The sequence below is a fragment of the Lithobates pipiens genome, unplaced genomic scaffold (genome assembly GCF_037356315.1).
Source record: "Lithobates pipiens isolate NorthernLeopardFrog02 unplaced genomic scaffold, aLitPip1_a1.2 Scaffold_13, whole genome shotgun sequence".
Taxonomy (NCBI): domain Eukaryota; kingdom Metazoa; phylum Chordata; class Amphibia; order Anura; family Ranidae; genus Lithobates; species Lithobates pipiens.
Genome location: NW_027507718.1, coordinates 447092520 through 447107971, shown reverse-complemented (window position 1 = coordinate 447107971; position 15452 = coordinate 447092520). Strand labels below are relative to the sequence as shown.

At 43.6% G+C, this 15452-nt stretch overlaps 1 protein-coding gene across 1 annotated transcript in view; it reads left to right on the top strand.

Moving 5' to 3' along the window:
- The first annotated feature begins 2741 nt into the window (after window positions 1-2741).
- Window positions 2742-15452, top strand: part of CLRN2 (clarin 2) — a 29219-nt gene continuing 16508 nt past the window's right edge. The window contains exons 1-2 of the mRNA XM_077478613.1: window positions 2742-3175; window positions 11404-11583. Coding sequence (XP_077334739.1) covers window positions 2923-3175; window positions 11404-11583 — 433 coding nt within the window. The 5' untranslated portion in view covers window positions 2742-2922. The remainder of the gene's footprint in view (window positions 3176-11403; window positions 11584-15452) is intronic.

Below are 15452 nucleotides of genomic sequence, written 5' to 3'. Positions count from 1 at the left end.
AGAACCATTTTCAATATACAATGTTTAGGTTAAGTCCACCATGGCTGGTCCCAAGTCCGTGCTGAGAAAGGAGGAGGGGCCCTTCCCCCTCCCCTTCGCATTCACCTTCCCCTTCCCATTTCCCATTCCCCCTTCCCTCCCCCCGTCCCCTTCCCTTCCCTTCACTTTCCCCCTTCCCTCTCCCCTTGCCCCTTCACTCCCCCTCCCCTTTCCTCCCCCCTACTCTTCCACCGTCCGTGCTGAGAAAGGAGAGTCCCTTTCCCCTTCACCCTTCCCTTTCCCCTTCCCCCTTCTCTTCCCCTTCCCCCTCCCCTTTCCTTCTCCTCTCCTTCCAGCTTTGTAGCAACATCAGCCAGATGAAAGTGTCGGCCTCAATGCGGTGTGGCATGGAAGCTTTCAGCCTGTGGCACTGCTAAGGTGTTATGGAATCCAGTAATACACTGTCTCACCCTGTTTAGCACATGCTCAGTTGCTCTCCATTTGAATTTTTAGAGGCCAATCTGTTGACAGCCTTAAAGCAGAATTAAAACCTTTTATCCTTTATGGAAGCTGCTTCTGTTTGAACTGAAACTGCCATGATGCTGCATGTGTGATCAGTTATGATACCAGCCATTTGATGGTTTGAAAATTTGGTTGAGGACATAAGAAAATGTGAATGAGCGATCCCCTCATTCCAGGAATGTAATTTTTATAAAACTGTTAAACTGCGTGTTTACTTTTGCTTAATGATTTACTTCTGCTCGGCGGCTCTGGGCTTCAGCAAAATGGCAGCCTCCAGCAAGAATAAACAGGAGCAATGCTGGAGGCAATTTAAAGCACACACCAATTTTGGTATCATAATTATTAATGTGAAATGTATGTTCCTTGCAAAAGAACACTATTTTTTATGAAGTTGTTATGGGTAAAGTTCCACTTTAAAGGGACCTGGACCATAAGGATGGAATCATTTGAAATTAAAATGCTTTAAATATGTAATGTTAGGTGTAGTTGGCATTTTTTTAATTTTTGCTTTGTGTTGAGATATTTTTCTAATATATATATATATATATATATATGACAGAGTTTTGGGGTCTTCCATGTCTTTGCCACTGTTTGTTTAGCAGCAGTGGTAATCTGCAAAAGTAATTTAAATTGTGTTTTCGTGAACTCTACTGGGTTTTTGTTGAGCAGCAGAGAGGGCTTTACCAAATAGCGCTGACATCATCCCAAAAACTACCACCTAATAAGTCCTTATTAATGGGCACAACCACCAAATATGTGCCCACCTCTCCACAGCCTCGAAAACAGACCGAGGAATAATTCAGTACAAATTTGGCTTTATGGGCTTGGACTAGATACCGCCTGGAAAGGACTTTAAACAAGGTTTCCAGGCCTGCTGTGTTCTTCGAGCAAGATTTAGTAGCCTAAATGTCGTTCTACTCCTCTGATTCTGTCATGTCACTCCTCTGATTCTATCGTGACACTCCTCTGATTCTATTGTGACATTGAGGTCAGACTTCCATTTGTGGGCTGAGGATATAGAATGGTTCATATATGGGAGAACAAATGGAAAGTGAAGCCCACTGAGTGAAAATCTTTGTTGCACATGTGTTCATACATGGATATTCAGTTCATAGACGACCTAGTCGGAGTAGCAGACTCATGAAAGTTAGGGCCTGCTAGGCGACGGAGGCCTGTGAGGCCCAGAGCTCTCCGTCATACCTGGAAACTCACCGGAGAGTCATTCAGTCCAGTGCGGGAAATGGTGATCGCACACATGAATCAGCAGAGGGCTCTGTATGGCGACATACCGGCTTCCTGGTGCAGCTGATCGGGGGCTGAGCGTATATCCCCAGATTGGAGTGTTTGTGTGCTTGGCTCCATTGAGTCCCGCTGGGTGGATTTTGGAGGTGCTGGAGATCTACTAGTCCCCGCAGAGGGCATAATCTGCTTGCGCTTACAACCTTGCTCTTGAGGGGGTCCACCAATTTCGGGTAAGGGTTCCCACACACATAGTGGGATTTTCTCTTCAGACTGAGAATCCTTCTCCTTCTTCCCCTCTTCTTCCTTTGGTGAAGGTGGGCAATAGTTGGAACTTACTACCTCAACAGACTCATTTTTTATTTATTATTTTTATTTTTTATTTTTTGTTTCCTTTGTCACAATCAATTTTTTCCTATTTTGTGCATATGCACATTATGCATTGTGCTATTAATGTTCACTATTTAGTAATTTCATTGCACTACATGTCACTTATTGTCTGATTTTTCATATTGAGCGCAACGTATGTTTTTATTATTTTATTTTGCACCGTAGAGATATTTGATGGTTTTTGTTGCAGCTAGTTTCTTATTTGTTTGTACTCTAGCATGGTATTAACATTTTTTTTTTTTATCCCAATACTAAGCAGTTTACAATCCAATGCTTCTAGCCTCACCCACAATGGAATTTCCCAGGTGGCTTGGCATTTTAGCATGGTATTTGTGGAAGGCTCAAGCATCCTTGGGGAAAAGCACATTTTAATAAATAAAAAAATAAAAAACCAACCAAAACTACTATGCACTACCTGTACTAAATAATAGGATTTTGCCTAGCTAAGTAAACAAGCAGCCTATGAAAGTCTGGTGCTTGTATAAGGCGGCTGTCACCTGAGTATTTAAAGAGAAGACAATGAAAGAGTTCTATGAAACACTAGCAGAGCACTGGAGATAGGGTTACCGCCTCTAGGATTCAGACTACACCTGCGTGTCTCTCACCTGAAGATCTTCATTGCAAGATGCCCTTTTGCATGAAGTCTGTGTCACGGAAAGTCCTGCATATCAACCCAGATCCTCATACTAAAGCCAGGCAAATTGTGGTGGAAAATGGAATATCACACGGGTGTACATATGGCAATATGCATGGCTGATAACAAGTGGTATTGTTGCTGCATGGCAGCTTAGGATGCCCGGGTGCTTCAAGAAAACCATATTCTCCTTGGCTGCTGCTTGTAGTTTTACATCTTTTTTGCTGATAATTGTTGCCATGGCGACTCAGAAATGGATGACTGGGAAGATTCTGTGTCAGACTGGAGTAGACCTGGTCAATGCTTCAGATCCAGAATTGGTGAAGTTTATCGGGGACATATACTACGGGCTCTTCGAAGGTGGCAAAGTAAGGCAGTGTGGACTGGGAAAACGAACGTTTACATTTAAAGGTAAATGTATAATTAAATTCTAAATCCTTGTAAAACGAATGAATGAATATGTAAGCCCAGCATTTCATATTCCTGATATGTGCCTGCTGTACCATGTACTTGTATGAAAAAGTATCCTGTTCTCTTTGTATTACTTCCTCAGTGTGAAATCCTTGGTGATCCTGTCTGTCCCTTTGCTTTCCTATTAAAAAAAAACTAAGCATGAAAGCACAGTATGGTCAGTTTTCTGGCTGTGTTGGGAACTCAGCTTGCTCTCCTCCAATGATCAGACTGGTGACGACACGCCCCTCCTGCATAGAAATGCACAGGGAAGATAAGGGTACTGCTGTTAAAGAGACATCTTTCTCAATAAAGTATTGAGGGCAAAGAAAAACCTGACAAGGGTTTAAGGGATGGTTCACACCACATTTTTTTTTCTGCACCAAAAATGCATGGATAGTAGGTTATATGGTTTCCAATGGCATAGTTCACATTAGTGAGGTCAGTTCCAGTGCGTTCCAGCAAAAAAAAGTAGAATATGCTGCATTATTTTTTCCACTGAACTGTATTAGAACATGGTAAAATGTATTGGAGCACACCTAAATGCACATTTTCTTATTTAAGGTGAAGAAAAAAAGGGGGGGAAATGCACCATAAACGTATTAAAACAACACACTGTTAAGAATCAAAGAGCATCTGGAACGCATCCCGTGTAATTCAGCAAAAAAGAGTAGAACACGCTGCATTTGTTTCCACTGTACTGTAATGTAACATGGTAAAACATATCGGAAAAACACACCCAAACCCACCAGAATGCACATATCCTTCTTAAAAGTTGAAGAAAAAAGAGGGAAAAAAAATGCACCGTAACAAATCAAAAACGCATCTGGACTGCATTTCTATGGTGTGTGAACCAGTGATGGCCATCGCTGCAGCTAACTTCTACCATATATACGTTTCTTTTTAACACGGAATATGTGAGTGCACTCTTTTATTTATAATAAATACATTATGTAGCAGAGTTTTTAGCTTCTTCCAGTCTAATAAGAACCTCTAAGGCCAAAAGATAGCTGACATCCTTCTGTAAGTAGTGGGTTGTGAGGCATAGTTGGTGCAAGGCGTAAGTTATTGGGCGCCAGACACTTCTTGAATGCAAAAGAGATGTTTATTTCTTTTACAGTCTTTCTTTTATGAGGAAAAGATGGTTAGGTCCAGGACACCCTTAAGCAGTTGCAGTGTCAATTGGCAGACACTGAGACTTCAACAGGAGTACAGCCGTAAAGAGAAAGGACCCTGCAAGGCACCACATCTGTACATGTAGGATTGCTGTCTCTTATGGTAACAGTCTAACAGTTCCTAACACAAATCATAACAGTTCTCTCAGCTTCACTACAACTTCTACTTGTAGTTCTTCAGTCCCTTGAGCTCCTGGTCTATCATTGTATCCTCTGATTCACTGACTCTGAATCCCTGGAGCTCCTCAAAGCAATGCAGTGGTATCTCCCTCAAGCGTCACCCACGCTTCACTGCTGGGTCCCTAGCTTGGCACTCCAGATACTTCTCAAGCTTCACCCCTGCTAACAGGCTGGGTCCCTGGCTTGACCCACAAGGCTGCTCTGCAAGCGTCACCTCTGCTGGCTGGGTCCCTGACTTGATCACCACCTGAAGTTTCCAGATTCTCCACCGTGCCTGTTCAATGAGAATGCTGCTATGGTACTTGCTTCAGTTACTCACTGTGGTTCCTGGTAAAGGTGGTTGGTCCCTTGTGGCAACAGCTTCCCTTCTACCTCCAACCACGATAGATTCCCTTCCCGGCAGAACCATCACTTCTGGTTGGACTGCAAGCCACAATCCCAACCCTGGGCTGCCCTCTTACGTCTGGATAGGCCCTCACATAGCCTGGCAGCCAGATGCCCCCAGGATAGGCCTAATCTCCGGCCCAGCAGCCTGGGGTGTACAACACACATCCACCCAGACAGCCGTCCAGATGGCACAGAACACAGATCACCTGACTCCACCCAAATATATAGGTCCTCCCAGCAGGACAAGGGATTCAAGAAAACCCCTGCCAATTGGCTGAGATACCCCATATATCCATAACTTGACCTTGGGTTGCCCTTCTCATATCTAATACCACCAAGTACCCGGCCACCTAGTGGAAAAGGGGATGAAAAGTGCAACAAGGCCAAACTTAGGGAGAAATCAATGGATCTCTATCAATCAACCAGGATAACTACCCCTGTCAAGTAAATTTGTGAGGAGCTCCCTGCATAAACTATAGTTAGTTATAATTATATACAGTATTATGCTATGAGCCTTTATGTTTTATATATATCTACACTGAGAGTGAGATTTTGATTGGGAGCACGCCAGGATTTCCATCACCCATGTGGATGTGTTTGGGAAGTTTTACCCTAAGGCTTGCTTGGCTTTTCCATTAGTTTTGAAGCTAACATACTCTGGTAAGCAGCCATTTCTACTGTTTGGTGTCTACGCTTTGAGGACTTGGGGAAGCTGGCTCTCCTTATGCATGCATCTACCCTTCCTGTGGAATATGCCTTTGGGACACTGAAATTTATTTACGTATTTTTTCCTTTTTTTCACGTTTGAATTTTTATGGACTTTCATTTATTATTAATTTTTTATTGCAATATTGATATACAGTATTTAATTAGTGTTTATTTCACGGATTAAGTTGAATACATGTTCACTTCTGTTCATGCTTTTTCTTATGTTAATGCACGGTTAATAACAGAGTAATTGTATATATATATATATATATATATATATATATATATATATATATGTCATCTATATTATATTCATGCTGATTAACACTGCACCTTTGTATATATGTTGTAGATACTTTCTGGAATTCATAAAGAGTATCGTAGACACTTCCTGGAATCATAAACAGTGTCGTAGGTACTTCCTAGGATTCGTAAAGAGTATTGTAGATGCTTCCTGGGATTCATAAAGCATATAATAGACACTTCTTGATTTTCATAAAGAATGTTGCAGAAACCTCCTTTAATTCATAAAGGGGGCAGTAGTTACTCCCTGGAATCATAAAGCGCGTCGCACTCATAGATACTTCCTGGAATTCATATAGAGTTTTGTAGATATTCCCTACAATTCATAAAGAATGTCTTATAGTCCCTGGAATTCATAAAGATCGTCATAGATACATCTGTAGGGACTTCTAGGATTCATAAAGAGTGTTGTAGATACTTCCTGGAATTAATAAAGGGTATCGTAAACACTTTCTGGAATAATAAAGAGTGTCATAGGTACTTCCTGGGATTCATGGTGTAGTTGATTCCTGGGATTGATAAAAAATATCATAGATACTTCTTGATTGTCATAAAGAATGTTGCGGATACCTCCTGGAATCCATAAAGGGGACAGTGGTTACTCCCTGGAATCATAAAGCGTGTCAAAGATACTCCCAGGAATTCATATAGAGTTTTGTAGATATTCCCTAGAATTCATAAAGAATGTCTTATATACTCCCTGGAATTCATAAAGATCGTCAAAGATACATCTGTAGGGACATCTTGGGATTTATAAAGAGTTTGTAGTTACTTCCTGGGATTCAAAAAATAAGTGTTGGGTTAGTGCCTGGAATTCATATAGAATGTTGCAGATACTTCCTGGAATTTATTAAGAGTGCTGTAGATACTCCATGGAATCATGAAGAGTGTCCTAGATACTTCCTGTTTTTCAAAACTCTGTGTGAGCAGAGAGCTGAAGACTGTCAGTCACAGCTCTCTGCTCTTCTCCCTCTTCGCTCTTTGGAGTTCTGAGCTGTGGAGTGGCAGTCTCAGGCTCTCAGCAGCTCGCTTGTGTGACCAGAGTGTAATCAGAGAGTCAAGGGTCAAATTTAGAGAGGGATATATGTGCAGAGGTAAGTTAGAGGCTTCACTTGCTGAGCTAAGGTGGTATATGTGCATTTGAGGCTGTGAAGAGGGCTGAGGACTTGAATAGATGGGGTCACCGTACTATTTGAAGGATGCGTATTTACTGCAAATCTCCAAAGACTACATGAGCTATCACGGTCCTTTTGCCGCATAGTACTGCTGATAAAATGCATGAGAGAAGAAGAAGAAAGCTGGCTTGAGGGGTGAGCCCAGGGATACAGGCAAAATCATTTTCCTACTTATGGTGGAATCATTAGAGCTCTGGAACTTACTGCCACCTTTGTGCGAGATCTTTATCCGCTTGCTTCTTTCTGGGAGCACCAACACTACAACATATGGGCCCCATCACCGGCAGGACTTTGTTATCAAGTAATGACTATGACTAAGTAGGACCTTAGCCTGAGTGGCTCTTAGGACTGTAAGATACTCTGTTTTGCTGGAAATATCTGTTGTACTATGATAAACCATCTATTATATGTGCTCTCTAACCCCTTTTTTTCTTTTAGGGCAGTTCAATAAAGCCCACTGAAACATTCCCAGTTGTGCCATGGTGTGATTTGGGTACTGGTAAGGGTGGGTCAATATTATTGTAAGGCAGAAGTAACTCAAAACATCCAACAATCATGGCTACATGTAAAAATAAGTACAGCAATTGATTATGGTGCACAGGGCTTTCAGCAAACTAAATTTAATCAGTTAGGGGTTAAAGTGATTGGAAAGCTAACCACTTATTTCACTAAAATAATAAAATAATGACACTTACCTGCTTCGTACAATGGTTCTACACAGAGCAGCCCTGATCCTCCTTTTCTGGGGTCCCCTACCGATGCTTTTGTTATCCTGCCCACCCCCCCTCACGAGTGCCCTCAAAAGAACCCACGTTCAATGGGGGCACTGCTTGATCCCAAGCCAGGCTGTTTGCATCTATTCAGACAGACAGCATGGCTCGGCCCAGACCCCTGCTCAGAGAATTTGACTGGCAGGAGCAGGAGCCAGTGGCTCCCACTGCTCTCAGCCAAGCCTATGAGAGCCAGGAGAAGGGAGAAAAGCTGCTGCAGACATGCACATTGCTGGACCAAGATCGGGCTCAGTATTGGGGGAGAATACTGTTAAAATGTTTTTATTTAACCTTAAAGTGGATGTAAAACCGATTCTTGAAATTTGAGCTGGGCACATATATCTGCAGTGTTTTCTTATCTCTCTTCAAAGCACTAAGTCCCATGGCTTTCTCCTGCTTCATTCTTCTGTTATCAACATGATAACTTCTGACAAGTTCTCTGACACGGGAGATAAAAGCCCCTGGAAATTTGTGTCAGGGTGGGTCTTATAAATAGATTAGCAGAAGTCTGATCTACTCACAGGCAGAGACTTTCAGAGCTGTCCTATGTGGAGGGGGGTGTGTGCCTTTCCTCCAATCAGCTGTCTCCCAGTGTAATCCAACTTTATAATTCTAAGATGTGCATGTTCTAAACAGTATATAAAGCTGAAGACAGCAGATATACATGTAAAACTTATGTAGGGAGATTTGTTTCATTTCTGTGTGTCATCTGAGTCTGTTCACTTCAGAATGTGTTAAGGTAAAACAAACTTTTACCTTTTACAACTACTTTAAATCTATTTAAAGCAACATAGCCAAGTATGCAGCATATTTTTTTAATAATCATAGAGAATGAATATAAATATTTAAAATGTGATTCTTGGCACTTCCTTTTTACATGGAATGCCTTTTCCACTGAGATATTTAATTGTCTGATGACATTAATCTTATCAGTCATCATATTATTTATCTCCTTAGTACCACATTAATTTAGCATTTGCTGCAAATTAGATAAACAAGCCAACACTGGTCACATCTCTCAATAGACTTTCAGGCAGGATTCATTACTGCATGCATTACTGCAAAGTACGACATGCTGAATTTTTTGGTGCTTTTTGATTCATTAGGCAGCCCGTTCAAATGAAGCATTAACGTACTAACATTAACACTACACAATGATGTAAATGGGCCCCTAAGTTCCTGGATTTACTTTCCACCAAGGGCACTTTTCCTTTCTACAAATGACAACATCATGGTTGTCTTTTGGATTCTTAATAGTGAGCATATATAACTAGAGAGCGCAGCTCCTAGAATGTGATGGAGAGGCAAATGTACCATAGCCAACTTCAAGTTATATAATAAGTCATCAGGTAATTCAACCCAGCAAAAATGCCCATATTGCAAGAGCCGTACCTTGATATTTCTTTGCTTAAAGAATACACATATTTTATACAAGGTTTGTAAAGCAGTGTGCACCAAGCACTGCTACATGACACGGAAGCATTGTTGATCAATGCCTTCCCTAAAGTGATTGTAAGGTAAAAGGTATTTTTAGACCGATTCAGTTCGCATTGTGCGCTATACAAATATTTCATTCATTCATTCATTCATTCATTAATGCACTCTATGCCTTAGGATAATAAAACTTTTCCATGTCAGCTCCCCCCAGCACCCTTCAAATACTTTCCTGGGCTCGATCTCGATCCAGTGATGTGCCCGTGTGGAGCATTGCTGCTCTTCTCTCCCCTCTTCTTACAGAAGGCTCAGCAGCAGGAGCTCCTGCTTCTGTCAATCAAATCTTATGCGCAGAGAATGGGCGGGGGTTGGGGCTGAGCCGCACTGTGTGTATCAATAGATGCACACAGTCCAAATTGAAATTGATTTCTTACTATTGCCAATGTAGCAAGTGACTTGCTATGGGGGAACTCAAGAGGGAGCTCAGAACGCCATCAGAGGACCCCAGAAGAGGAGGATTGGGGAAGCTCTGTGCAAAACTATTGCACAGAGGAGGTGAGTATGGCATGTGTTATTTTAGAATTTTTTTTTTTAAAACCACGTTAATGCAGAGCAGCAGTAGATCTGTCATCAGTATGGGCACCCACCAGGGAATGAAGTCCCATACTTCCTCTCCTTGGTAATGCGGGATGAAATATCTGTTGTAATTAAACACCACAGCCTTCCCATTGTGACACCCCACACACACAACCCCCTAAGAGCCTCTAGCCAGTTGCAGATCCCCCAACCTCTCACAGTGCCCCCTAGCTCCCCAATCTCTCACAGTGGTCTGCGGTACCAGTGTTCTTCCTCCTGCTGACCAAAACAATACCTAAAATTCTCACTCCCACTTTGCACTTACCGCTCGCCAGGACATATTTGTCTTCTACTAAAAATGAATACTAATGCCCCGTACACACGAGCGGAAATTCCACCAGCAAAAGTCCAATGAGAGCTTTTGGTTGGAAATTGCAACTGTGTGTATGCTCCATCGGACTTTTGCTGGCAGAATTGCAGCCAACAAAAGATTCAGAGCACGTTTTCTATTTTTCGGTCAGAAAAAGTTCCTATCGGAAATTCTGATTGTCTGTACCAATTCCGACGTGCAAAATTCCTACGCATGCTCGGAAACAATTTGACGCATGCTCGGAAGCATTGAACTTAATTTTCTCGGCTCGTTGTTATGTTGTACATCACAGCGTTCTTGACGGTCGATAGTTCAGAGAACTTTTGTGTGACCGTGTGTATGCAAGCCAAGCTTGAGTGTAAATCTGTTGGAAAAACCATCCAAGATTTTTCCAATGGAAATTCTGCTCATGTGTACGGCCAATCAGCTTCTAACTTCAGCTTGTTCAATTAAACTTTGACAAAATCTGGAAGCTGATTGGCTTCTATGTAGAGCTGCACCAGACTGTGCACACTCCATTTTTAGTTAATCAACTTCTGGGTATTTTTCCTGCTATGAACCACTGACCACAATCCATTATTTTTCTGATAATCGATGGCGGGGCACTTTTTCCTTTTACTGAGCACTAACGCCAGGGTATTTTTTTCTACGTTTGCACTGACCACCAATATATGCCATTTGAATGTTTGTACTAACTGCCAATGTACAGTATATCATAGCTGTGGTTGCACAGCCCACCAAAGCATACCAGTGGCCTTTGCACTGACAAAAAATATATAATATTATATATAATATATAATACATTTCAATGGACACCAATGTATAAAAGTGATATTTCTATGATGATCACCAATGCAACAGAAGTGCACTCTGTTAGTGCTCACCAATGTAAAGAAAGTTGTTATCATGAGATATCGCATAGCAGTGGTTAAAGGTGCTGCTATCAGGAATGCAAAATAATCCAGTGGTAACCAATACAAATTGTTGGGTACCACAGAGATAGGTTGCCAGAGGGTCCCATCAAAATTTGCTATGGGGCTTTGTGATTTGTACTTTATGTTCATAGTGACGGGATTACACAATAATTGCCCTTTTCTGTTTTTTGTTATAGTATTCCCAGATCTGGTGAAACAGCTGAACACCGCTCTTCATGTCTTCATCATCCTCTTCCTGTGCACTGCTATTTCTTTTGCTCTGATCAGTCTTGGGTTCTGTATTTACAATGCACTGAGAGTGCCTTATCGGTCAATTAAAGGTCCTGCTGGCATATGTCTGTGGAACTTCATTGCAGGTAATTTACTAAGTGACATCTGGATGAGAATTAAAGGACAATAAAGACTCATGTTTTATAAAGTACTATTCGGTAAAATTGAATATAATCATATACTGCATATGTATTTATGTGTCTGTGTACGTGCAGGGAATTTACATTCACACCTATGCGTTTTTCAGTGCATTTTGCAGTTTACAGAAATGAACTACAGTCCATTTAACATGGTTTCCTATGGTACTAGTTCACATCAATGCGTTTTGTAGCCGGGGCATTTTTGGAAAGGGTCTGGGACTTTTTTCCTGCAATTTGCGACTAATAGATTTCAATGGAGCTGCACCAGAAATGCAAGTGGTGCATTTGTGATGCAATTTTTTTATGTGTTTTGTGTTTATTTTAAGACTGTATATAGCTGGTTTCTAAGCAGGGGGCTTAGCAACCAATGAGTCATCAGCTGTCAGCTGAATGTAAAGAATAAAATAAAATTTACAAAAGAAAAACAGCGTGGGGTCCCCCCAGGTACATACCAGGCCCTTCAGGTCTAGTAGGGATTCGGAGGAAACCTCCACAGAAACTAAAAAACGGTGTAGGTTCCCCCCATGATCCATACCAGACCCTTATCTGAGCATGCAGCCTGGTAGGTCAAGGGAAGGGACAAGCGAGTACCCCCTCTCCTGAACCATACCAGGCCGCATGCCCTCAACATGGGGGGGTGCTTTGCTCTGCGCTCCCACCCCAAAGCATCTTGCCCCCATGTTGATGAGGACAAGGGGTCTGCGGGCAGGGGGCTTATCGGAATCTGGAAGCCCCCTTTAACAAGGGGACCCCAGATCCCGGCCCCCCACCCTATGTGAATGGGTATCGGGTACATAGTACCCCCACCCATTCACCAAAAAAGCAGTAAAAAGTAAGAAAAAACAAGAGGCAGTTTTTGACAATTCCTTTATTAGTAAAATAGCTCTGAGCTGCCGTCTCTCCAGATGTCACCTCTCCTGGTGTCTTCTCTCCAGGTGCCTTCGTCTTCTTCCGCCAAGCATCTCCTGGTGTGGTCTTCATCCTCACAGCTGTCGAGTACCCGCTAAGAAACAAACAAAAAAATCTGGTGTTGTCGCGAAGCTATCTTCCTCTGTTATGTTCCCCGCTGTCCGGCGCCTCATATATAGGCATGGGGCGTGGCCATCCAATGATGTCACCCGGAGAGCCCGGCTCTTGTGATGTCACAAGAGGCTGGCTCTCTGGGCAACGTCATTGGATGGCCACGCTCCATGCCTATATATGAGGCGCTGGTCAGTGGGGAACATAAAAACGGAGGAAGACAGCTTTGCAACAACATCAGCTTTTTTTTTGTTTGTTTCTTAGCGAGCAACGGCGAGGAAGAAGACAGTGATGCGAGGAATAGTGATGGACGAACTTCCGACGGGACGTTTCGCGAACGATAGTTTGCGAACCGGAACGTTCGCAGCGGGCCCCATTGACTTCAATGGGAGGCGAACTTTGCAAACCTACAGGTCAAATTTGCAGCCACAAAATAATTAATAGCTGTGCAAACATAGTCCCACCACATGGCCAATGACATAACACATGTATGAGGTGACTCTGGGATCGACAACTACAAGCATTCTTTTTTTATATGGGAAATTGTTGTGACAATTCAGGACTGTGGAGCGCATGAAGGCAATGGAGGAGAGGGAAGGTCAGGGTAGGCAAAGAAGAGGGTGCAGGAGATGATCACCAGCAGCGTGACATACAGCAATGACACCTGCACCGTGATAGAGTCATCTAACACCAGCACCGTGATAGAGAGCACTGACATCAGCAGCGTGACATACAGCAATGACACCTGCACCGTGATAGAGTGATCTGACAACAGCACCGTGATAGAGAGCACTGACATCAGCAGCGTCACATAAAGCACTAACACCAGCACCATGATATACAGCACTGACAGCAGCACCGTGATAGAGAGCACTGACATCAGCAGCGTGACATAAAGCACTCACACCAGCACCGTGATATACAGCACTGACAGCAGCACCATGACAGAGAGCACTGACATCAGCAGTATGACATACAGCAATGACACCTGCACCGTGATAGAGTGATCTGACAACAGCACCATGATAGAGAGCACTGACATCAGCAGCATGACATAAAGCACTAACACCAGCACCGTGAAATACAGCACTGACAGCAGCACCGTGATAGAGAGAGAGCACTGACATCAGCAGCGTGACATACATCAATGACACCTGCACCGTGATAGAGTCATTTGACAACAGCACCATGATAGAGAGCACTGACATGAGCAGCGTGACATAAAGCACTAACACCAGCACTGTGATATACAGCATTGACAGCAGCACCGTGATAGAGAGTACGGACATCAGCACCGTGATATACAGCACTGACACCTGCACCGTAAGCAGCCCCAGGAGGAAGTCAGCATAGCACAGGGATGGTGGGAGCCCCTCATAATGAGCATAGCACAGGGATGGTGGGAGCCCCTCATAATGAGCATAGCACAGGGATGATGGGAGCCCCTCATAATGAGCATAGCACAGGGATGGTGGGAGCCCCTCATAATAAGCAGCCCCAGGAGGATGTCAGCATAGCACAGGGATGGTGGGAGCCCCTCATAATAAGCAGCCCCAGGAGGATGTCAGCATAGCACAGGGATGATGGGAGCCCCCCATAATAAGCAGCCCCAGGAGGAAGTCAGCATAGCACAGGGATGGTGGGAGGCCCTCATAATGAGCATAGCACAGGGATGGTGGTAGCACCTCAAAATATGCACAGCAGAGGTACAGCCCCAGGAGGAAGTCAGCACAGCACAGGGATGGTGGGAGCCCCTCATAATATGCACAGCAGAGGTACAGCCCCAGGAGGATGTCAGCAAAGCACAGGGATGGTGGGAGCCCTTCATAATAAGCAGCCCCAGTAGAAATATGACACCGCTCAACCTCTTCAAAGAGGAGGGTACGGGCATATAGTACGGTGTGCTTTTTTTGGACAAGGAAGTGAGCCAAATGAAGAAAGAAGGTCTCTGTGCTCGATTAAAAAAATTGTTTATAGACATATACATGGTCTACTGGTCACATGTGTTGAATTCCTCCAAGATCCATGCCTCATTCATTTTTAGAAATGTGAGGTAGTTAACACTGTCATGAGCTAGGCGAGTACGCTTATTGGTCACGATCCCCCCTGCTGCGCTGAACATCCTTTCGGACAGGACACTGGATGAGGGGCAAGCCAACAGTTCGATTGCAAATTGGGCAAGCTCTGGCCAGAGGTCAAGCCTGCCCACCCAGTAGTCCAGGGGTTCATCACTCCTCAGAGCGTCCACATCGGCCGTTAACCCCTTTGTAGTCGGACACCTGACGGTCTAGGCGTTCCCTGATGCTGGATCCGGATGACACCAGTCGATGGGTCAGCTGAAAGAATGACCTCATATCCGAAGTCACCAACACATCTTCAAACCAGCCTCTTCTTGCAGGCGCTGTTGGATTGGTACCCGCAACTCCTTCTCTGGGAGTGGGAATTGCTCCTCTGCCAGCGTACGCAAAGGCAGAATGCAGCATTTCTCGAAGCAAGGCCTGGAAGTGCTCCATTCTGCCAGCCCTCTGTGACGGCGGTAACATTTGCGCCATTTTGTGTTTGTACCGGGGGGTCTAAGTACGTTGCCACCCAGTACTGGTCCTTGACCCTTATGCTTTTTATACGGGGGTCCCTATTAACCACTTTCAGACCGGACCATTTTTCTGGTAAATGACCAGAGGTCTTTTTACACTTTGGCACTGCGCTGCTTTAACTGGTAATTGCGTGGTCATGCAATGTTGTACCCAAACAAAATTTGCGTCCTTTTCTTCCCACAAATAGAGCTTTCTTTTGAT